Source organism: Galeopterus variegatus, unplaced genomic scaffold, assembly GCF_000696425.1.
Source record: "Galeopterus variegatus unplaced genomic scaffold, G_variegatus-3.0.2 Scaffold1607, whole genome shotgun sequence".
Lineage (NCBI taxonomy): Eukaryota > Metazoa > Chordata > Mammalia > Dermoptera > Cynocephalidae > Galeopterus > Galeopterus variegatus.
This window is the reverse complement of record NW_007727718.1, coordinates 233765-257340: the sequence shown is the minus strand read 5'-3', so window position 1 is coordinate 257340 and position 23576 is coordinate 233765. Positions and strand designations below refer to the sequence as shown.

At 41.9% G+C, this 23576-nt stretch overlaps 1 protein-coding gene across 1 annotated transcript in view; it reads right to left on the bottom strand.

Moving 5' to 3' along the window:
• Positions 1 to 23576, bottom strand: part of FRAS1 (Fraser extracellular matrix complex subunit 1) — a gene marked incomplete at its 5' end in the record, with an annotated part of 258570 nt that overhangs the window by 4757 nt on the left and 230237 nt on the right. The window contains 9 exons of the mRNA XM_008577934.1: positions 1068 to 1273; positions 4160 to 4326; positions 11214 to 11330; positions 12489 to 12648; positions 13660 to 13767; positions 15437 to 15587; positions 18244 to 18458; positions 20453 to 20613; positions 22529 to 22761. Coding sequence (XP_008576156.1) covers positions 1068 to 1273; positions 4160 to 4326; positions 11214 to 11330; positions 12489 to 12648; positions 13660 to 13767; positions 15437 to 15587; positions 18244 to 18458; positions 20453 to 20613; positions 22529 to 22761 — 1518 coding nt within the window. The remainder of the gene's footprint in view (positions 1 to 1067; positions 1274 to 4159; positions 4327 to 11213; positions 11331 to 12488; positions 12649 to 13659; positions 13768 to 15436; positions 15588 to 18243; positions 18459 to 20452; positions 20614 to 22528; positions 22762 to 23576) is intronic.

The window sequence follows — 23576 nt, the reverse complement described above, 5'->3', positions numbered from 1 at the left end:
CCGCCCCCCCCCCCCGCCAGTCCGCGGCCGGTCTGTATGTGGGATCCGAACCCTCGGCGGGAGCGCTGCCGTGCTTCCCAAGCGGCGCACTGTAGCAGTGCGCCACCGGGCCGGCCCGAACCTGAAAAATTTTTAAAGAATTATTATTTTATTTTATTTATTTATTTATTTTAAAGATGACCGGTAAGGGGATCTCAACCCTTGACTTGGTGTTGTCAACACCACACTCAGCTAGTGAGCCAACCGGCCATCCCTATATAGGATCCGAACCCGTGGCCTTGGTGTTATCAGCACCACACTCTCCTGAGTGAGCCACGGGCTGGCCCAAGAATTATTATTTTAAAAATGATAATGAAAAATCCATTATATGTTAACCTAAGTAAGATATTTTTTAGTAAAAATACCAGATTCATCCCCTCCCCCACAAAAGAAAGCTGGCTTTGTTTTTTTGCAAATCTCTGGAAAAGAACTGGATCCTCTTAAATGCTTCTGCATTTAACCAGTTGTGATCTGCTGTTCTGGCTGAAGTATATGAAGAAAAGTTGGCCTCACAGTTAAACATAGTTGGAAAAGGGAGGAATGTGTTAATAGCTTTTTCAGATAATTGTGGCTATTATTTTTTGATACTAAATCAAAACTGGCATTTAAAAAATGGCATTTTTTAAAAGATTAGTTACAATGTAGAATCTGAAATCATATCAATAAACTTTTCATGCTCTCTACATGCATGAGTGTGAAAAAGACAGGCATCATCACATTATTATGAAAGTAGTTTTGACTTTGTGGGCTCCCTGAAAGAGTATTAGGGACATTCATGGTCTCTGAACCATAGCTTGAGAAACACTGGCCTAGGATTTCCTCATCTTTAGACATCAAAAATAGCCTGTCTTGTTACCCACAGTAACTATCACATTTGGTAATATGTATTAGTATTTAGCTGATGAGAGAAGAAGAACAAAAATATAGAAAGAAAGAAACCATTAAAAGTGTAGTTGTCTATTTTAGCAGAATTATAGCTGAGGAAATCTACTCAAGTGTCTGCTCTTTAACACTAGCAGTTAGCATACCAGCAGCAGGAATCTGTGTTTCAGGTGTTTGTTTGGCTGAATGCATCCATACTGTGGCCCTTCATTGTAGATTGTCCCCGTAGGATCAAAGAAAGGCACGTAGCCATCTTTGCCGGTACAAAGATAGACTTTCTCCAGCTGGAGTTTGTAAGCAGAATTAAGGTTTTGTTCTGGATTCCAGAGTACTCGGCCATAAAGGATCTGACCTGAGAAGATTGAAAGGCATTAATTAGGTCAGACTTTAAAGATGAAAGAAAAAGAAATGTCAAGGGTAGAAAGGATTTGACATGTTCCCTTAGAGTCAAAAGTGTCTTTCTGTGAAGAACACTATGATTCCATGTGTTCCTAAAATATTCATTCATTCATTTATTGCTGCTTTTATCAATAAGCATTAACTAAGCTTTTAAGATATGTTTTAAAAGCATGTTATTATGTACAGTTGAGAAGACAGAAATAAAAGCAGAGTGAGTGATAAAAACAGCTAACATTTATCAAACTCATACTATTTACTAGGTACTGTCCTAAATCCTTCTCATGCAGTTAGTCATGTAGTGCTGACAACTTTACAGATGGGGAAATTGAGGTTCTGAGTGGTTAAGTGAATTGTTGAAGGCCACCAAGCTAGTAAGTGGTGATGGTGGGATTCAAGGTCAAGGTACTTGAGCTCTAAAACCAACGCATCACAACACTATTCACCACCACAACACTATCCTGTTACATACCATAACACAGGAAGGTTCCCGATGTTACATAAGCACAAAACCAAGTACAGAAATCTTCCTGGGGAGAGGTATGGGAGGACTTAAAGACAGCTGATATTTGAGCCGTATTCTGAAACCTGAGTAGACATTTGTCAGATAGATCATTTGGGGTAGGAGGGAGAGGCAGGAGAGAACATTCTAGGCAAAAGAAAGTCCATGCACAAAAGAAAGTCCAGGCTGGGAAGGATGTGAGTCCCACACAGGTGCTGTTTCCTTAGTGCCTGCAACGGCACCAGTTTTTTACCCACACTGTTTTATTTAATCCTCCCAAGAGCCAAGCGGATAGGTTCAACTATGATTCCCATTTTGAGTAACTCATCCAAAGTTCCGCAGCAATGATGTGGTGGGAGGAGGATTTGAGAACAAATACATCTGACTCCAAATGCTCATCCAAAATATTTACTATGCAGTGCTAAGTCCATGAAGGTGACTAGAATGGAGGATGTGCACAGACTCCTGCAGGAGGGACTCCTGGGAAGATAGACTAACTGTGCTGGGGACGTTGGACTTGAATATATAAGTAATAAGAATCACTGCGAGTTTTTAAGCAGGGGAGTAATAGCAACACACTTGGGCTTTAGAAACACGGGAAATAAAGCACTCAAGTCACAAAGACCATTTAGGGGACTATTTTAATGTTCTAGTGAGAGACAGGTACCTACAATATAGCTGAGAGGCAAGGGATGAGTTCAAGAAATGTCTAGGTGCCAGTTTCTATCCATCCCATTTATAGATGGGACGTGAGACGTGAAGGAGAAGTTGAGGATAACCTTGAGGTTTGGGGCTGGAGCACCTGGGGGAGGTGGTGCCATCCATGGGGCAGCAGATGTGGAAGGACCGTGTGTGGAAGGAGACGAATCCAGTCCTGGACATCTCTGTTGGAGAGATTTGCTAGTTCCAGAGATGCATGTAATACCCCAGTTGAGTGTAGAAATGAAAGTCAGGAGAGATCAGGGAGAAGGTCAAATTTTGTGGGATGGCTGTGGAGTACCAGGAGTATAGGAAGTTCAGAGTAGAGGGACAGTCTACACCATGGCGATGACCAGAGGCAGCCCTCAGAGTGAGACAGAACAAGCCAAGCACGGAAATTGGGGATGCCCACATGGATGGGGCAGAGGATGAAGACCCTGGGCAGGCAGTGAGAAGAAGCGACCTGAAAGGCACGATGGTGTTAGGTGAGGCTGATGCTCAGGAAACCAAACAGGAAAAAAGCATCAAGACCCATAGATATGGACATCGACGAGAGAGAGAGGACAGAATCCAGCCTGCGGCCAACAGACGGAGGAGTGACGGCGCAGAGGTGCCACGCGGACAGTGTGTGCTCACCGCTTTTTTAGGAAGTGTTTCAGAGAAACGAAGCGGAGAAATCAGGCTGAAATATGAGGGGAAGAAAGGGGCGAGGGAAAGTTTATTTTTGTGATGGGCGGGAGTTGAATGTGTTTTTAAGATGAAAGAAAAGACTCACATATGAGGAGAAGATTAAAAGTAAGAAAGAGGCAGGAGGGGTAATTGAGAGAGGAAAGGCAGATACTCGAATAATTCAACTCATTCAATAATTATTTATGGAGCAACCAGCACTGGTGCTACCGTGTCCAGACATGATTTTTGATCAGTCTCCATTCTCCTGGGACTTACAGTGTAGTGGTGGAGACAGGCAATAAAGTAAAGGAATACATAATATGTATATTATATAATAACAAAAATTGTGGTAAGTACCATAAAAAGTGAACAGCATTCTGTGAAAGTAACATTATGGAGGCCTGTGTTAGTCGGGTTGTCTGGTGTGGCAGGGAAAGCCTCTTTCAGGAGGTTAACCTTTAAGTAGCGACCTGAAGGACAAGAAGGAGTAGACTTTTGGAAAGTCAAGAAAACCATGTCTGGGGTGGGGAGGGGCCACAGAGACCATTTCTAGCAGAAAGCATGATGGAGAATATTTATATTTGGCATCCTTTTGAGGGCAGAAGGCAATGGGGACAATATTGCAATCTCTCTGAAGAATTGAGAAATAAAAGATCTTACCCAAAGTTAGTGTGTTATAATCTGGTTGGAAACTCCAGATTATACTCTTACTACTCAGACCAGCGCTTTTCCATGGTACTGCACTGCCCATCATTACAGTATCGAGAGTGCAATTTTATTTTGAAACAACACAAAGGAAGAACATGGGTCTGTTCCTCGATTCAGCTTTGGCTGCCCTCGAACCAACCCTGGGGAATCTTCACTGGGGAGCTGACTGAGAGCTGAAGAGCAGAGATGCCAGTCCAGGGGCTTACCCAGAAGCTTCTCATGCCCAGGCAGAGCCTCTTTCTGCAGGTGGAGGAAGTGACTTACCTTTTGAGAAGGCTCCTTTGTAATCCATTTCTGCCAATGACATATCAGATGTGTTGGGATCCATTAGGAACACCTTCTCGTTATTGCAGAGCTGAAATTCAGTATTGAGTGAATACACGACCGGTACAGGGCGGTTGGTCTGCTGGAACGCAATGGGTATCAGGAACCTAAATGCAGGAGAAAGAAGGGCTCTTTGAGAGCAGTGTCAGCTTAGCACGTGTCATTTGAGCCGCCCTCCTTTTCCCACCCTTCTTAGGATTGTGCACAGAACTTTACTGTGGGCACTAAATATTTACTGAATAAAGAGGTCTGTGGGGGAGGACTTATTTGGTCATTATGAAGTTAATCTGATCTTTTGAACAGGAATAATTTAATTAGTCTTTAGAACTCTTTGGCACTCTTTCCTTTTTTCTGGCTCTTTCATTCTGAGGGCCCCCAAAGTTGCTCTTTGATTGCTAGACTTCTTCCCAGATCTGCATGTGCTGAGATTTTTGACTCTTGCAACCTGGTCAAAATTTATCTGTCCTTCACGCCACCTTTCAGGACATTGCTAGGTGACAGTCTCTTGCTTTGCCCCTTTCTCCTACCTCATTGGCCCTCTTCCTCAGTCCCTTCCTTGTCTGCCTCCTTCTGATAGGCGAGGGCTCTTCAAGACTCTCTTCTGAGACTTCTACTGTTCTCCCTCCATAATTTCATCCGAGGTGATCTCAGTCTTGTCATTGAGTGCATTTGCCATCTTAAAGGTAGTGATGATACATTTAACTCTCTAATTCAGATTTCTCCTCTGAGCACAGGAAACACATATCTGGTGGCTGAATGGCAGCTCTACTTGGCTGTCTCAAGGATACCTCAAATCCAACATGCTCTTCTCTCACAAACTTGACCTTCCTTCTAGTGTTCCTATCTCACTGAATGGCCACACGAGAGGTATCAGCCTCCTAATTGGCCTCCCTGGAGTACCTCTTAGTTCCCACTAATCTATTCTATATGCTGTGATCCATGAGCTAGTGTAATTTTTAAAAACTCAAATTTGTTTAAGATCTTTCTGTGATTTCCCATAGCTACTAGAGTGAAGAACAACATTTTTGACGTGATTATAAAGCTCTGACCTCTGCCTATTTCTCCAGCTTCATCTCCTGCTACTCTCCCCCTTCCCTCTCTTTCTGGGATCTAGCCAGACTGGCCTTCTGTAAGTCTCCTGATCAGTTTTCTACTGCATGATCTCTATTGCCTTAGGACTCATTTACTCAACAAATATTCACTGAGAAGTTGCTATACGATACACATTGCTCTAGTAATGGCAATTCATCTGTGAAATGAATTGAAAAACATGTGCCCAAGGGAAGTTACACTCTAATGAGAAGATAGTAAACACAATAAGGTATTCCACTTAATATATATATATATATATATATATATATACACACACACACATACACACATACACACACAGTAGAATACTATTCAGCCTTAAAAAAGAAGGAGATTTTGCCATTTGCAGCCACATGGATGAACCTGGAGGACATTATGCTAGGTGAAGTAAGCCATGCACAGAAAGACAAATACTGCATGATCTCACTTATATGTAGAATCTAAAAAAAAAAAAAAAAAAAAAAATTTGAATACACAGAAACAAAGAGAACAGTGGCTACCAAGGACAGGAGGAGGAGGATGTGGGGAGATGTACATCAAGGGGTGCAAAGTTGCAGTTATGTGGGACGAATAAGTCTAGAGATACAATGTGGGCATGAGGACTACAGGTATTGACACTGAATTTTATACTAAAAATATGCTGAGAGAGCAGATTTCAGGTGCTCCACCACACACACACACAAAAGATAATTATGTGAGGAAATGGATATGTTAATTTGCTTGACTGTAGTAATTATTTACTATGCATATGTATATCAAAACATCATGGTGCATACTTTAAATACATATGATAAAAAGGGAGAAAGGAGGGAAGGAAGGAAGGAAGGAAGGAAGACAGTCGTAGAAGGCCTCAGATAGAGGGAAACATTCATGCAAAGGCTTGAAGGTGGCCAGGGAGTGAGGCATGTGGCCTCCTGGGGAGGAAGCTCTCCAGGCAGAGGCAAGGGTAAGTGCAGATTTTGGGGTACAAATGTGCCCAACGTGATAGAGAAACAGCCAATCAGCCAGTGTGGTGAAAAGGCAGTGAGTGAGGGAGATGAGATGGGGAGGTAACTGGGGCCAGATCACAAAAAGCCTGACCTGGCCATAAGGACATTTGGTTTTTTGTAAACTGTTGGAGGGTTTTGAGACAGTGAGTAGGGTCTGCTGTGTTGAGAAGACACTGCAGGGTGGCCGCAGGGAGACCTGTCAGGAGGCCATTTCAACAATCCAGGCAAGTGATGATAGTGTTTCTGACCAGGGCCATTTTCAGGTAGGCAGTGAAAATGATTGGATTCTTAAAAATATTTTAAAAGGGAAGCCCATAAGCTTTGCTGACAGTCCCTTAATAAGAGACTCAAGGATGTTTTTAAGGATTTGGGTGAAAGCACTCAGAATAGGGATTGACAGACGCTTTAAGCAAATGGCCAGATAGCAAATAGTTTAGATTTTGTTGGCCATATGGTCTCTGCTGCACTTTCTCTGTTGTAGCATGAAAGCAACCACAGACAACACTACACCAATGGGCGTGGCTGTATTCCAAAGTAAAACTTTATTTACAAAAGCAGGCTGTAGTTTGCTAACGCCTGACCTGGAAGATTGGAGCTACCCTTCACGGGGATGGGAAAAGTGTAGAAGGAATATATGAGTATTTGGTGGCAAAGATGAGGAATTTAGTTTTGGATATGTTAAGTTTGTGACAAGAGCCCAGTGGAGATGCTGAGTAGTCAATTTGATGTACAAGTCTCCATTCAAGAGGTAAGACCTGGACCGGAGGGGCTCATTTGCGTTTTAAAACCTTGAGATGGCTAATGAATGAGATCACCAAGCAAGTGAAGAGATGGAGAAGAGACTGTTCAAGCTCCATACTTTGGGCATTCCAAATTCAAAGACTGGGGAAAAGAGAAGGAGCCAGCAAAGTATCAGTAAGGAAAAGCCAGTGAGGCTGGAGAACAACCCATAGAGTGTAATACCCCAGTTGAGTGTAGAAAGCGTTTAAAGGAGGACACACTGATCAACTGTTAAATGCTTCTGAGGGGTCATGAGAAGAAATATTGAGACTTGACCCATGGATCTGGTAACATGCAGTCGTTGTTGACCTTGATAAGAGAAAGCTGAGGTGAACAGTGTGAGCAGAAACCTGAATGGAGTGGGTTCAAGAGGTGATGGACAGGGGTAAATTAGAAATTGTGAATATAGACAACTCTGCAGATGCATTTTGAAGTAAATAGAAGAAGAAAAGTAAGTGTTGTGGGAGAAATGAAGCCAAGAAAGGACTTTTTTTGGAAAGATGGGAGAAGTTACAACTTGTTTTTAAGCTGATTGCAGTGATTCATAGACAGGGGAGAAGTGCTGGAGAGATGTCACTATAAAGGGGACAAGAAGCATTGGTTCCAGGGCATGAGTGGTGCAGCTGGCTTTGGATAGGAGCTCAGACTGTTCACTCATCTTAACAGGTAGACACGCACAGACGCGGACGTGATGGCAGGAGCTTGGTGAGCTCTCTTCTGATTTCTTCTGTTTCCTTCATAGAATGGGACACAAGGGAATCATTTGAGGTGGGGACATCGGAGATGCAGCAAGTTTGAGGGAAGGGATAAAACAGTTTTAAAGACAGGGATGGGTTAGGGAACTGTTGTTCTTAGGGCCAATTTGAGATTAGTGGTAATGACTTTAATGTTTTCTAGCTTTGACCTTGGTGGACATTCGGCAGGAATACTCTCTCCTCCTTGGTCTACCCTCCTTTGCCTAGTTAACTCTTATCTATGCTTTAGATTTCAACTCAAACACTGTCTTCTCTAGGAAGCTTTCCCTCTTTCTCTTACCTTCCAGGCTAGGCTAGACCCCTTATCATGTGTTCCTATCATACTGTGCACTTTTCTCTCACAGTGCTTATTATGGTTTGAGATTTTATTTAAATGTGTGACTGACTGTCTGATTGCATGGTTTGCATCTGTTTGCTCAGCATTGTGTGCCTCACTAGCCAAGCTCCTGACATATATATTTGTCAAAGGATAATGAATGGGTGACCATTTCAATGCTTTACTCTTCTAAGAGAGTCAGTCTGACTGTTCCCTCTTTTCTGTTGAAGGTGCCTCAGTGTGTAGATTTGATAGGGTTGGGGTATAGGAAGAACTGGGGGCCCACACAATCCAGGCTTGACCCTGCTCCAACAGCCTTGATATAACCATTAGCTGTGTCAAGAACTCATTTACCTGACTCAGGAAACAGATTTTTCTTATTGATACTGATATTCCCAGAACCCACCATAGCACCTGGCACTTGATAAGACACTCAATATTGATTAAATGGAATAAACAATGGACCTGAGATGGTTATTATTATTTATAAGGTTATAATATATAACAGACCTTATAAAAATAGTCATAACATGAGATACAATTATTTTGGGTCTGAATTCCCTGTGTCAGTCTTGATTTTTTGGGTGTTGTAGTTCTATTACAACCGTATAGAGCCATATAGGGGACTGAGAGTAAGGTTAGGTCCAGGGGGAGGTCACCCTGGGAATAATGGGGAATCTACAAGTAATGATGTCCCTGGCATAAGACAAGGAGACCCAACTCTGAAGCCCCACTATCCTCAACGACACTCTCCTTGCTGCTGCCTCCCACACCCATGCAGCACTGGGCCTGGACAGAGGGCTTGCTGTGTTCCTTGCTCCTTTTTGCCATTTTCAAACCATTGCTCCTCTTTCCTCTTAAAAATCCCAGTACCAACCCTGGAGATGTACATATGTACACCAAGAAATATATGTAAGAACATTCTTTATAATAGAGAGATTCTGGAACAATAGGCCAAATGGAGCAGTAAATTAAATTGCAGAATACTTACAATAAAAACTTCTAACACAGTGAACCACAAACTACAGCTATGTGAATCAAACAAATGAATCTACAAGTGACTTACTGAGTAAAAAAAAAAAAAAGCAGCAGAGAGAATTCACATAGTATGAAACTTTTATATAATGTTCAAATTAACACAGTGAACCACAAACTACAGCTATGTGAATCAAACAAATGAATCTACAAGTGACTTACTGAGTAAAAAAAAAAAAAAAGCAGCAGAGAGAATTCACATAGTATGAAACTTTTATATAATGTTCAAAGCCATACATAATAGTGTGGAAGTAAACATGAGGTAAAAACATAAACCAAAACAAGGGATGATAAATACAAATAACAGGTTAGCGGTGACCTTAGTGGGAAGGAGGAAGAGGGTGTGACTGGAGAGGGGCACAGAGAACAATCCACCTGGGCCTTTGCACTGTCTGAGCTGCTGTCAGCTGTAACCCTCTCGTGTACTGACTCTTCTCTCTGGGAGGACTCCGTCTCACTTCCTCCTCCCTTCTCAAACCTCAACGTTCCTCACTGCCAGCTCATGCCTGACTTCTCATTTCACAGGGAAAATAGATTCCATCGGATGGCCACTTTGTCACCATGACCTTCCCAATCTACTCCTTCTCCTTCGCCTGAGCCTGCAGAGCTGCCTGCCTTCCTCTTTCCGTGGAGGAACTCCCTGTGCTGCTCTCTCAGGCCAGCCCTGCTTCTCAGCCCTCATCTAGCCCCTCGCCCTACTCAAGCTCTGCAGATTTTCCTTCTTTCTCCTGCATCATCAAATTTCCCATCTGTTGGATTAGTCCAATCAGCATACAAACTACCTGCAATACTTTTTCTTATTTGTTTGGAAAATATTTCATAAACAAATATGAACACAAACAAATAAGACCTCCTTTTTCTTTGACCTTGTATCTGTTTCCAGTTACTGCTGCTCTTTTCTGATGTCCTTTATAGCAAAATTCCTTAAGCACTGTTCATTCCTGCTGTCGCCACTTTCTCACCCTCCTCTCCAACTCACTTCAGTCAGGCTTGTATCCCCCTCGGTCCACCAAACCTGCCCTTGGCCAAGGTCATCAATGACCTCAGTATCTCCAAATCCAATGGCCAATTTTCAGTTTTTAATTTAAAAGTCACATTTCAAATTGTATTCTCTTAATGTTAATGTCAGATTCTGTCTTCAGCATCTTCTCTTAGAAATGTTTTCTATATACTTCACTCAGCTCCTAGAAAGGCTCACTAGACTACACACTGCCTGTGGGCACAGGTGACTTTTTCATTTTCTGCTCTAATCTAGTGCTATAATCTCCATGCCTAGGCCAGAGCAAAGGATATGAAAAGAGATGAATAAATACTGATTGACTGACTATGTGGCACCACAGGGACTGTCTTAGGTCTGAGGTGGGCATGGGCTGCTGCATAGTTGATTCTCATTATTTGCAACAGTTGTGCTCTGTATAGTCTCCACAAACACCAAATAAGTGGATACTTGAGCTGTTGCTCCTAAGGGACATACAGGGATTCCCGCGAGCCTCTGGTCACAACCTCTTCATCAACTGATCAATACATAAACTTGCTTTATGTCTGTTTCTGTTTAACATATATTTAACATATACATGTTGTTGATTCATGAACATTGAACTCATGGCTAACAGCACTGTAACTCATGCCTGAACAAAGGTTACCTAACACTCCATAAGGCACATTGCAGCCTTCTTGTCCTTAGGGACACTAGAAAGCACTTCAGCACTATGTTTGGGAGCCATTTTAAATAGTAAAATCCCCAAGAAAAAGCACAAAAATGTGTAAAGCATTGCACTAAATAGAGGGTGAAAAGGACACTTGTTCCTAGTATAAGAGCTTAAATAAGAAGGCAGAGCATCGCCCTGTCCCCTCAGCTGGGGACATGTGTCTGGTCATACAGACTTTTTGGCACTCTGTGCATGTCAGGCAATGACTGTGAAAGCACCTTGAGCATTGATTTTGGGGGTTACAAATAAATTTTAGTGAGTAGGAGACTTTGCAAGTAAGAACTCCACAAATACTGAGGATCGACTACGTTTTCCTACCTTTCTGGGGCATGTGCAGTGCAGGCCAAAGGCTTCTCTCCTGGGTCCACCCACGGCTGTGTGGGCTGCACGGTGCAGGGGATCAGGTAGATGGTGTACTCCCCCGAGTAGTCCTTCCTGGAAACGTACAGAGCAGATCATGGTCATAGGGGACAACTGATAGGTTGTTGATTGGTGACACATCTAATGCAGTTAGAAGGCTGGGTGTGAGATGAGGTGAAGGAGGGGCTGGGCCTTGTATGCTACATGAAGAGTGTGAACTTTATGCAGTAGGCAATGAGGAGTCAGCAGAGGACTTAAAGGAGGACAGTTTCTCTGCCTATAGACTGGGACAAAGTACATGAATAATCTCATGAGGTTCTAGGAAGCACAGTCCTCGAAGATGATTATATATTGATTTCAAAGGAATCATTATGCAATAAAAATACCTGATATAAAATCAGAAATTTGTAATTAAAGAAGTCTTTTTGAAAATGATCCTTAAGATAATCTGCCACTTCTTAACTGTAAAACTGGACCAAGGTTTTAATGCTAAATGTAGCTTTTAATTTCACGATCTGTAAAATAGGGTTAATAATATTTATGACACACACTCCTGGTTGTTTTCTTTTCACAGTAGTTTTAATTCTGTCTTTTCTATTCTTCTCTTTTACAAATGTGATATTTTACTGTATTTATCCAATTGCTATTCTACCTCTATACTGTGGGAGAAGAATAAGTCTTGTTATTTATAGGACATTGGACCATCAGGGGTGACACCTGGACCTAATAACCAGAGATCCTTGATTTTGCACTACTGGTGGTTATTGAAATGGAATTTCTTTATTATACTATGGTTTTTGTTGATACACTTTCCAGGTTCCTTGTAGGTAGATGTGCCATGTGGCTAAGCTCCAGCCAGTGGGATGTGAGTGGAGCTGCTCTGAGCTCCCCCTGGTCTTACCCTTGGGAGAGCCTGAGCACTTCCCGGTTTATACATCACAAGTTGATCTGAGCTAGACTGATTTCTTTCTCTATTTGCAAGAGAATAGTTTCTATATCCCCCTCCCCACCCTTTTAAAAAAGAAATCCAACCTTCAAAGGAAAGCACTATTTCCCAAGCTCTTGAAAGAAACTGAAAACCGATCAGACCTGCCCCTGGAAGCCTCCACTACTGTATTTACCTGTTATAAGAGCTGGTGGCTCTCCAGAGCTGGTAGGGAGAATCAAAAGTCTGAGCACTCCACAACAACTGCAGGTCAAATTCAATTCCTCCTAGGTGGTCAGGGGTTTTACCTGTTATAAGAGCTGGTGGCTCTCCAGAGCTGGTAGGGAGAATCGAAAGTCTGAGCACTCCACAACAACTGCAGGTCAAATTCAATTCCTCCTAGGTGGTCAGGGGTCAATATGAAAGATTTCACATCTGGGAGAGTGTGGTGCTCCATCACAAACTGTCCTGTTTCAAGGGAAAACACACATACTTGTGAGTCGTACTGTATTTGTGATGAAGCCTCTACAAAAGCCTACGAACTGAAGTAACGTTCTGCTATCAAACAACTAAGGTTATATCCTTTTGCCCCTTAGAGTATATTCCACACTGGTTGGGATAACATGGCATCTCACCCTAGCCCATCATCCTCCTCATGATGGTCATTATGGTCACATATATTTATAAACACTATGGATGTGCCTTGTGGAAATGGTGCCAATGAGCATATTCCCAATAATAGGAGTCTTCATGTGACAATGAACATTAAATACAGTTAGCTTTGAATTCCAGCCAATATTTTTTTTGGAGGTAGAAATGTCTCAGTAGTTTATAAATAGAATATCAATGTCAGAAAAAAGATCACATGTAGGGCCACTGAAGTCCTTGGTGGGAAGGGGACAACTGTAAACATCACTAAAAAGGTAAAGGTTACTCAGCAGGACACCTCCACTCTTTAAAACTGTGGTGATATAGTGTTGTATGGAAATAAAAATAGGGCCACTAGCCTAGATTAAAAGAAACTGAAGATATTTAACAAGCAAATGCCACATATAAATTTTGATTGGCTCCACCCTCCTTTTATATAAACAGATATAAAATAAATGTAGACAAATATAAAAGAAAATAGAAAAGACATTTGTGGAATAATAGAGGAAATATAAGGAAATAGAGGGAGTGGATATTATTGAATCCATGTTAAATGTCCTGGATGTGATAATGGTACTGTCATTGTATAAGAGAATGTCCTTCATCTCAGGAGATGTTTACTGAAGTAGTTAGGACGACTTGACATGAAGTCTGCAATTTGTATTCCAATGTATGACAAAAAAAGGGTATGCATGTGCATACATGTACATACATACATAGTGAAATGTTAACCACTGTTGACTTTGTAGAATTGTTCTGTTGTTTCAAATTTCTCATACGTTTGAAATGTTTCTCAATAAAAACGTTGGGAAAAACCAGCACTGATATTACCTCTGAATTTGGCGTGGGTCTTGAATTCAATAACAAGACGGCCATCCTCTCGAATATAGATTCTTATTATCTGAAGCCTTGCAGAGAGCACACTGTCTGTCTGGATTCCTAGGCAGGCGACCATACACAAAACATCCAAGTTAGGGCATAAGAAGTCCTCCCAGACAGTAACCAATATGTAAGTTATCCCAGGGACATTTCTAAGTAGAGCTGCACATTTATTTGAATGTAACTTAAGATAAAATTTATATGTTCACACGAGCATAGAGTTTAGAGAGACATTTGCCAATTAAAATTGTATGACAGCTCATTCTGCTTGGTTCTTTTTTTACAGTTCCATTGTCCTTGACATAGACAGACTCTTCATACCTGCAAGTGCCACTCAGCCCTGATGCAGGCTCAGCAAAAAATGTATCTTAAAACTTTTTACTACCAAAATTTAAACCAGGAAGTGGTTATAGCACATATGCTTCACATTGTATTTTCTTTTCCTTACCAGGACACCCTACAGGACTTAATAGAGCTGTAAACAAAGTCTTGGTGGCAACATTTAGTACTGAAACCAATGGAGAATCAAAGGGAAACTTGTAGAAGGCCAGCTATATATGGCATGACGGGAGCAAGCTGTGGCTTTAATAAAGGCAAGTGCAGTCATGATCCCCAATGAGTTTAGAAAGATCAAAAACTAAAGGCTAACCAAAGGAAGGGAAAAATTAAACAAAACAAAACAAACACCAAAGCTCAAGGAGTTATCTGACCCAGAGTGGAAAAACTTCCTGAAGTTATTTCCTATGAGAAATTTAAAGCAAATAAATGATTTGAGCTTAAGCCACTTAATAGAAGGAAGAACTGTACTTTCAATTACTAGAGATGAAGCTCTATCTAAAGAAAACTCCCGTAGCTTTTTAGTTTCTCTGCCTCAGATAAAGTAAATCACCCCTCGGGAGGAAAAGAGGGGGATGGGAGCAGTAGAAATAAGGGGCAACAGGTTGGGGGTAATGTTTGAAGTACAGGGCTCTGAAAATGCGAAAACAAACAAACAAAAAAGCATAACAAAAAACAACCAAGACCCGCTGGAATGAATGGAGGAGAAAATCAAGGAGGTTGAAGGGGCATTCACGTGGTAGCAGTGGGAGAAGGTGGGTGGGGGGAGATACAGAGTGGGAGTGAGGTGTGTGCTCCCAGCTGAGGAGCTGCCACTGATCCAGCCCCTGGGGGCTCCTCTCAAAGAGGGCAGTGACAGGAGGAGCGTGAGGGGAAGGTCATTTTAAAAATTCAGCATTGCTGCCCTTGATGTCCCGAAGGTTAAAACTCCTACTTTTGAGAAAGCAATAAAAGAGCAAATTCTATGCCAAGTAAATAAAGCAGGCCACTTGACATCAATAAGTGTTCTTGACCTATTTTTCCATTTCTGTGCATCTGATTTGAAGATCCTTTTGCTCCTTCAACAACATGAATCACACCATTTTAACCAGGAGAAAACGATTATGCTCCAAAAGATCACACACTCCTCTGAATTCCTGCTGGGCAGTATAGGACCCACCTTGTCACTTGCCCTCCTCTGCTTTGGACCCCTACCTATCTGGGCTTAAAGCCTTCTAGCATCAGCATTTATGAACATCTTTCTTTTTTCAGGAACCACAGATGTGTACTCTTTCCAGACGTGAGGACAATGAGATGAAGAAAGCAGCTACTGTTAAAAGTCACTACTTATTTTTTTATTTTAATCTTGCTTGAGGGTAAGGTAGGAAGAGTTAAGATGTCAATGGATATTTACCTGTTCTCCAGAGAACAGTGTCATAGAAGAAGGAAAACTCCATCTCGGTGTGGTGCTCCAAGGAGGCCCAGCCCCTAGGAGCTGTCACATAGATGTAGGACACATACAGAGGCACGTGTACTGTCAAAAACGACTGAGCAGAGTCTCTCACCTGCCAAGGAAACAGTGCGCACACACAGACTTATTTCTTCCCTGGGATGAAATGGCATAGGATCAGCTCATCTTGGTTCAATCTTCATTCACTCATTCAGTCTTTCACTCATTCAATAATCATCAATCAAGTGCTCAAACTGCACTTTATTTTTTAAAAAACAAAGTAAGTGCTCACAGTTGCACTTTAGTTTTAAAAAATAAAGGAAGGAAGGAAATAGAAAGAGGCCAGGATGCTCCTTTAGATAGGGTGATCTGCGAACCTTTCTGAGAAGGCAATGCTAGACCAAAAATACCTCTGCAGAGTGACAATGCCTCCACTGTTCAATTGCTGGAAGCCTTGGTCAAAATTTTAAAGTATCACAATTATTCCCAAGGGATCGACCTGATAGCTCTGGAATCTACCATTCAGTACCTGCTTTCTTAGCTGACCATTTACCAGTGACCTGTAGGGGAGCCTGAATCATATCTAGGAAGCTTACCAACAGACAGCCCAGAGCTGCAGGTATACTTTGATAATGCTCTGTCCCATATAATGCTTTGGAAATAATTTTGAAAAGGCAGCACAACATACTTCCAAGAGAACACTTCTTCTAAGGGGATTCCTATTACTGCTATTAATTTGGCTCAAGTGTTTTACTTTACTATGCAATGAACAAAAAATGGATGGAAAGATAAAAAATTAGCATGTTTCCATAGTGAAGCTAATTGTACATATGAGTGGAGAGTTGCTTTATTCATTTTTTAAATGTTTTAAAATATTTTCTTTTATAACACAAAAAGCTTAGTTTAAAACAATTTTATTTTGTCACTGGCCAAATACCATAATATACTATGGGACTTAATTTTTCTTTTGTTTTGAAAATACAATGTAAAATGTTTCTATGGGTAAGTAAGGAAAACAACCAGATGCATTATCAATAGTTGGCATCAAAAATTTTACTTTTTAAAGCTTTTTAAAAATATTCAAAGTTGTCAGGGATTTAAAATTTATGCCAACTTTTAAAAAACATTAAATTTCATATTAATTTAAAGATCCCTTTTTGACATGCTTTATTCTGTTTCCTTTAGAAAATATCCAGATTTTATCTGGACCTCACACCGTGTTCTGTCCCTTAATACACAGGTTTTGCTAAATAAATCTGCCCCAGTCTCACAACTGTTGATCTTAGCACCTCAATAAATTCTCTGGCTGACTGACAAAATTAATTTTCAAATTTGTTTCTGTTTATTCTTCTCTAGCCCTAATGATGTTATTTACTAATTTTTCTTGTTTGTTACTTTAGATATCTTTTTTTAAAAAAGAAAAACCCTCACAAATATTTACTGCATACCTATTTTATGCCAAACACTGTGCTGGGTTCCTCCCCTGTTGAGATTATTAGTCACTATTTCAGGTGAGGTTCATAGAGGTTATGTCTCATCCAAATGTGCTGATATTTGACAGAGAAAGGTATGAACTAGGCCTTGATTCTTAGGTTCAATAGTCTTTCTACCACAGATCAGCCGTTTCAATTATTTTTAAAGAAACAGACAACAATAAAACACTTCTGTGTATGCATTTTTTCTGTGTTGGTCTAGAAGTGGGATATATATATAATAAGAAATCTTTGTCTTTGAGATTTTTAAGCATATTCTGAACAAAGATATCCAAAAATGTAATTAAGGCAAAGTCATGAAGAACAGAGAATACTAATTTTTGAGAAGTCAGTGGAGAAATAAATCACTTAGTTTTGCATTTCTTAAAAGTGACTGTAGGTTATGCAACTGCAAAACAGAAACAAAAGCCTAAGAATGCCTTCAAATTCTGTTCAGTAGAGGGCAGTAGTGTATACAAAACTGAGAGGAAACCACAATGAGAGGCATCACCAAGAAAACAAAACAAATTTTATCAAAGATACTTTCTCAAAATGATTACTCTAAGTCCGTCTACAAGTGCCCTCTTTCAGTGAGGTTAAACCTGATTTGAAACGAAGAGCAAACATCTAACTAGTTTTTAGATCATTGAGGTAACTGCTCAAAGTTGGATAGAATCTGTTTCACAATTAATTTTCTGATGAGGACAAATTAGCCTTGTCTTACTGGCCCTTTCATATAAGTGCCTTCTATGACTCTGGCTTCTTGCTATAAAATTTTCTATTGGCACTGATGTTTAATGGTTATACATATTTTGAAAAGTGTCTATTTTTTCAGGGCTTGTCAGTTTGGAGCAGGTATGAAACAAGGTGTTTTAACAATGATCTGTCCACAGTGCTCTTCTTATCTTCTGAAAGTCGGGTACCACCTGCCTTTGTCTCCTCTCCCCAGTGAGGAAGAGAATACATCTATGTAGTAATAACCCTACCATCAAGTGTAAATCGTTTCAACTTTCCAAAATACATGAAGAGGGAAAAACATGTATGCCTAGAGAAGTAAATATGAGATTTTTATTTAAATGATTGTGTAGGCAGTAATTTTTTCCCACATTAACTTGATTTAGAGGACTTTGGGGGCTCTCTCTGGCCACAGCTCTGCTTGAGGGACTTATGAAAGAAGACTCCCTTGGTTGGTTGGCCCAGTTCTGAATGCAAAGTGCTCACTGAAGTGCTCCAGGAGCCAATAGGACCGGGCAGGGCACCCACGTGCAGGCGGTCCTCACCCACGCCCCGAGCCCCCACCTGGAAGTCGGCAGTCACCGAGCCCCCACAGACGTCAATTAACTCGGTCATGTCGTAATAGGCGTCAAAGGTCCACACGCAGCTCTTCAGGTTTAGGTGTTTGTAGAGCTGGATGGTCTTCGGCTCCCGCACGCTGGGGTCAAATTGGAAGGGGCGGTCATAGCCAGGCCCCAGGGCGGTGCTGTCGTAGACGGCGTCGTCCAGGAATCCTGCCTCTACCAGGGAGGGAAGAACAAGGAACGGTGACTCGTCTGCGGGGCCTGGAAGCTGAGTGGGGAAAGGGATGCGTCCTGTTGACAGCGGGAGAGCTTTTGTCCACCTGACACTCTGTTAATAGAGCAACCCAGGGCTGCCACCGCACAGCGAGAACGCGAGGGCAGCCTGAAAAGCGCGTGTTCACTGCCCGTGGCCAGGTGTTCAAGGGAGGAGCCACCTCTGAGACCCCAGGAACCCGGGAAGAAAAGGTGAACAAATGACACCACGAATGAGGGGGCACACCTGGCAAGTCTGGTCCTGTGCTTCACCTGCTCCACCATCAGTCCCGAAGAAGCAAGATCGTTGCTGTACGGATCATCCACTGATGAACTATTATTTAAGGCTGATTTCAAATACGGCTTTTATGTAAAGTTAATAAAGCAACATCTGACGACCTCTCCTCCCTCCTATCGTTTCTGAACTCTTGGGAAAAAGGTCTTCATACTGTGTTAATGAGTAAATAGCTCACTAATGATGCTTGACTAAACCTCACCTGCTACAGGCAAAAATCACTGGATCACCTGCTGCCAAGTAAGGGAACTGTTCTAAATTAAGGAAGACGTTTGTGCAGCAGAAAGCTGAACACCGATACAATTTTAGAATATTAGGGTTACGATTTTTATAGTACTGAATACTAAAAGCTATAGTATTTTAAAAGAGTTAATGCATTTCCTAGGATGCTTGACACCAGCACCCAGCCCCCTGCCCCACAACATCTTGAATTTAATTGTTTTTAAGTAGAAAGAGGCGCAAAGTTTCAGTCTTTAAACATAGCATGTTTCTTCTACTTGCTGCATGTGAACCAATTAAACTTCCATGTGATTTACACTCAACTAATTTCTTCTGTATAGAGGCCATCACTATCAAAAGTGATGCTTAGTGGGCCGGCCCGGTGGCGCACTGGAGAGTGCGCCGCTTGGGAGTGCAGAGCGGGCGCGACACCAAGGGTTGCAATCCCGTTGCCGGTCAGTAAAAAAGACAAAAAGGAAAAAAAAAAAAGTGATGCTTAGTGAATATGAAAGAGCATATGAATGCATTTCTGTCTTCAAAAACTCTGCTAAATGATTCATCAGTTGTGAAGGGAGGAAACACGCACCTAAAGTGAACTTCCTGGGGTAAATGGAAACAGACAGTATTCTTTGTAAAGTTACATGTCTGCTGTGGTGAACACAGAGATGTGCTGTCTCAGCTGTCAGCTCCTTCAGGGCTGCGTCAGTTGCAGAGTGGCTCAGCCCAAGGTCATGCCCTTGCTGGGCAGCCCGCATCCAGACACTGAGCCAGGTGGACTATGAAGGTCTGGCAGTTTTTGCTGGAAGGAGGACAAGTCTCTCCACTGACTTGCCTTTGTCAGCCCACACAGCAGTTTGACTTCTCCCACTGCCCAGTCCCGCTTTCCCCTTTCCTTTAACAGGTGTTAATCCCTAACAAGTATCTTCACCACAAATGCCATCTCAGCTCTTGCTCCCGGAGAATCTATCCTATAACATTTAACATCTGCACGTTAGCTTTCTAGAGATGCTACTATAATAAAGTTTTGGAGCACTGAACCAAACATGCTTACTATAGGGGAGGAACTAAAATATACCACGGTAGGTGCTTTCAAAATGTCAGTGCATTTAATCCTCACTTTGCTTGGTAGTAACTGTTACCTTCATGTTCTAGATAGGAAAACTGTGGTGCCGAGAGGTCAAGCTATTGTTGTTCAGTTGTATAGGCACTAGAATCAGGATTTGAACCTAAGTCAGTTTGATTCCAAAGTCCCCGTGTTTTCCCCTTCACTTCATTGTCTGAGCTGCCTAGGTGTGGATGTTTGCTAGGAAAGAAAACCACTAACTAATACGCAGATTTTGAGGACCAGAAAACATGAAAAGCAGATTTCTCCTCACTCAGCCATATCCTGAAAGTCACTGCTCTGGGCTGGCGGGGGAAGCCCAGCCCTGAGTTCGTCCCTCACCTGAGATGCCTCTGAGGTCGTGGGTGGTGACTAAATTGGAGCAGACGTGCTGGTGTCTGTAGATGGATTCGGATAATAGAAAATGCAAGTTGTGCAGCGGCATGGTGGAGACGAGGGGCAGCATTCCATCCTGGTGTGGGATCTGCACCGAAATGTGGATTCTGGGGGAGGGGAAATGCAGAAGTAAATGTTTTGATACATGCTATACACAGTACATAGGGTACATTTCTTTCTCATCACCTAATTTGTCTTCACCAAGAAATTTACCAATTATATTTTCCTGATGCTTTCCACATAGGATTTCTCTCTGAATACAAGGGTGTGGATGTACACCTAAGACTGTTCCCCCATCCCACCCACCCAAGAGATCCTCCAGACTCAGGACTGAGTAATCAGGAATCAGTTTTTTTTTTTTCTATATAAGAAAAGATAACATCATGATCACAAATTACTTTAAAGCTTTCTTTGGCTTTAAATGGAATCTTTGTTTCCTCAGGAGCTAAAGCTGAGTGACTGACACAGCTGCTGCTCTCCTGCTCAATGAATGAATGTTGGTAGGGCTGACACTCATATTTTTTTTAAGTATTCGTTTGAGTCAAAAGGTATCATTGAGCTCTTGAACTTTAAAGCCAATTTCCCCACCCAGCCAAATATCTTAGAAGTTACAATATCCTAGCACGAATAGCTGTCTCCCCCCAACTGAAAACAGCATTTTCTTTCCTCTCGTCCTTTAAGTCCCATCAGCACCACATGTCTGGCCCCCTCTAGCCTCTATGTGCAGCATGCTGTCCCTTATCTACAGTCCTCGGCACTTAGGCAGCTTTTGCACCAGGAAATCTGTGACTTATTTATATTGGCTACTATTTCTTGTATGTTTCTCAGACTCTGTTTATCTTGCCCCCTCGCCCCGCCCCCCCCACTATGAGGACATGGTTCCTTCACTACTTTTCTTTCCTCGGAGCATATGGTGTACATTCTAAATAAAATATGATCTTAATAAATATTGGTTAAGATGATGACAACAGAACTGTACTTACAGGCTGCATTTCTTTTAACTGTACAAGTTTAGATTTTCAGCATGTTTACTGAAGGTGTGTCTGAGTTTATATAGTTTGTCTCTCTGAGCAAAGAGCCATATTTTTAAGAGGAATCAGAACCTTGGATATGAAGAGGGGGGCCCTTTTCCTAGAAATTGCTAAAAATTTCTAAAAATTGCTTTTTAACAAAAATAAATTTTATTGTTAGGAAAAAAAGAGGGATTTGCATATTCCTGGCCCCACATTTAAACCTGTCTTTTTCATGTAAAGGAACCCATTTCTCTGAACTCAGTTGTTCATAAAGGCACACACTTAAATAGTATGGGGTTTAATCAATATGTACAAAATACATCAATTCTTTTTTGCTATGCAAAATGAAAGTATCTATCTCCCATCAAAATCACGGTGACACAGGAAAAAATAAGTCAAGTGACTTATAGTTTATATGGTCTTATTTCTCATTTTTTCAATAAGCACTTAGTGAGTGCCTCTTAGGTTCCAAAAAGCACTGCACCAGGCAGAGGAGATGCAAAATAATAATCACGGTCCCTGCCCTTAAGGTATTTCCATCTTCTCTGTGACAGAGAGAAATGAATGATGATAATGCTCTGAAAGAGGCAGATATAGGTGCCAGAGGCCAGAGGAGCCAGGGGAGGGGGCTCCACATTAAATTGGGGGAGACGATGGGAATGTTCCTACAGTGAGTGGAAAGGGTGGGGCAGATCTGGAGTCAAGGGTGATAGCACGGCAGAGGCATGTAACCTAAAAGAGCTTGAAGCCCTTGGGAAGTTACATGTGATTCCCTGCGGGTGGACTGGCAGGTGAAAACGACAAGGTGAGGGAAGCAAGGCTAGCAAGAGAGGCAAGGGACCAGACCTTGAGGGACCTTTGAAGAATTTAAACTTTTTCTGAAGCATTCATCCCCACTATTTTTATTCTGCAGAAGCATCACTCTTTGATCTATCCCACCTGGAAAACACACAAAGGATACCTGAGATTCACTCCACCCTCTCATGGTGGAAGGCACCACCTGCCTGACCTGTTCGGATGCTCCTTGTGTTTGACATCCAGGTATTTCAAGGTTGCGATGAAGGACTGAGCCTGGAAGCCTCTAGCTGTCCCGGCCACTACTGGAGTGTGGCAGATAGCACTGTCTGTTCCGATGGTAACAATGTTGCTCCTTAAGGGGGTCCCCACATGGCCCACTTTATCCACAGCCTTTGCCACACAACGCACATGGAATCTCCGGCTGAAGTAAATGCTATCCAGGACCTACCGGGAAGAATAGATCACTTCAGACACGAGTATCCTATTTAAACTGCTTCTTACACTGTTCCGGTACAAGGTAATCTGTGAAGGCTATGCATCCATTCATTGATCTGTCCATCTATTCATTAATTCATTACATAATTATTGGCTTTCAACCATGAACCAGGCACTAGGGACTGTGCGGTGAGTGCTTATAGCCTAAGGGGGTAAGACAATGAGTAAGTAGACAGATGTGGAGCAAGAGCCCAGAGATGACTGGTTATCACTAATGATATTGTTCACAACATAAGGACTTCACAACTGTTTGCAGACCTTCCAGCAAGAATGGTTGGCTCTAAGTCATGTTGCTAAGAGCATGGTGTCAGGATACAGAGGAGAGATGTGTCCTTCCCAGGAGTTCTTATTTCTCCTTCCTTTTTACTGCTTTCTGCCTGCTCTCCTCCCACCCAAATGACCACACACACTGAAGGGTTACAATAACATGCAGGCTTGGAGCTGAGAACTTGGCCTCAGACACCTCCTGGCCTTTGAAGGTCTTTCTGCAGATTCCTTCAAGTTCCCAGACATATAGAAGCCATATGAGTGTTTAATCTATGCAGAGGCAATGTAGATCACCAGGACTCTTTAGGTTATATGTACATACACAGAGGGAAGTATATGACGAGAAAAATTAATTAGTAGTTCTCTGTGCCATAGACCTCCCAGAAAGCAATCACACAAACTTATAAATTCTACCCATGGAAGCAATTTTCACTGAAGTCCATTAAAAATTAAAGAAGATTTTTCCATTAAACTTTTCTTAATTAGCTGCCAACACT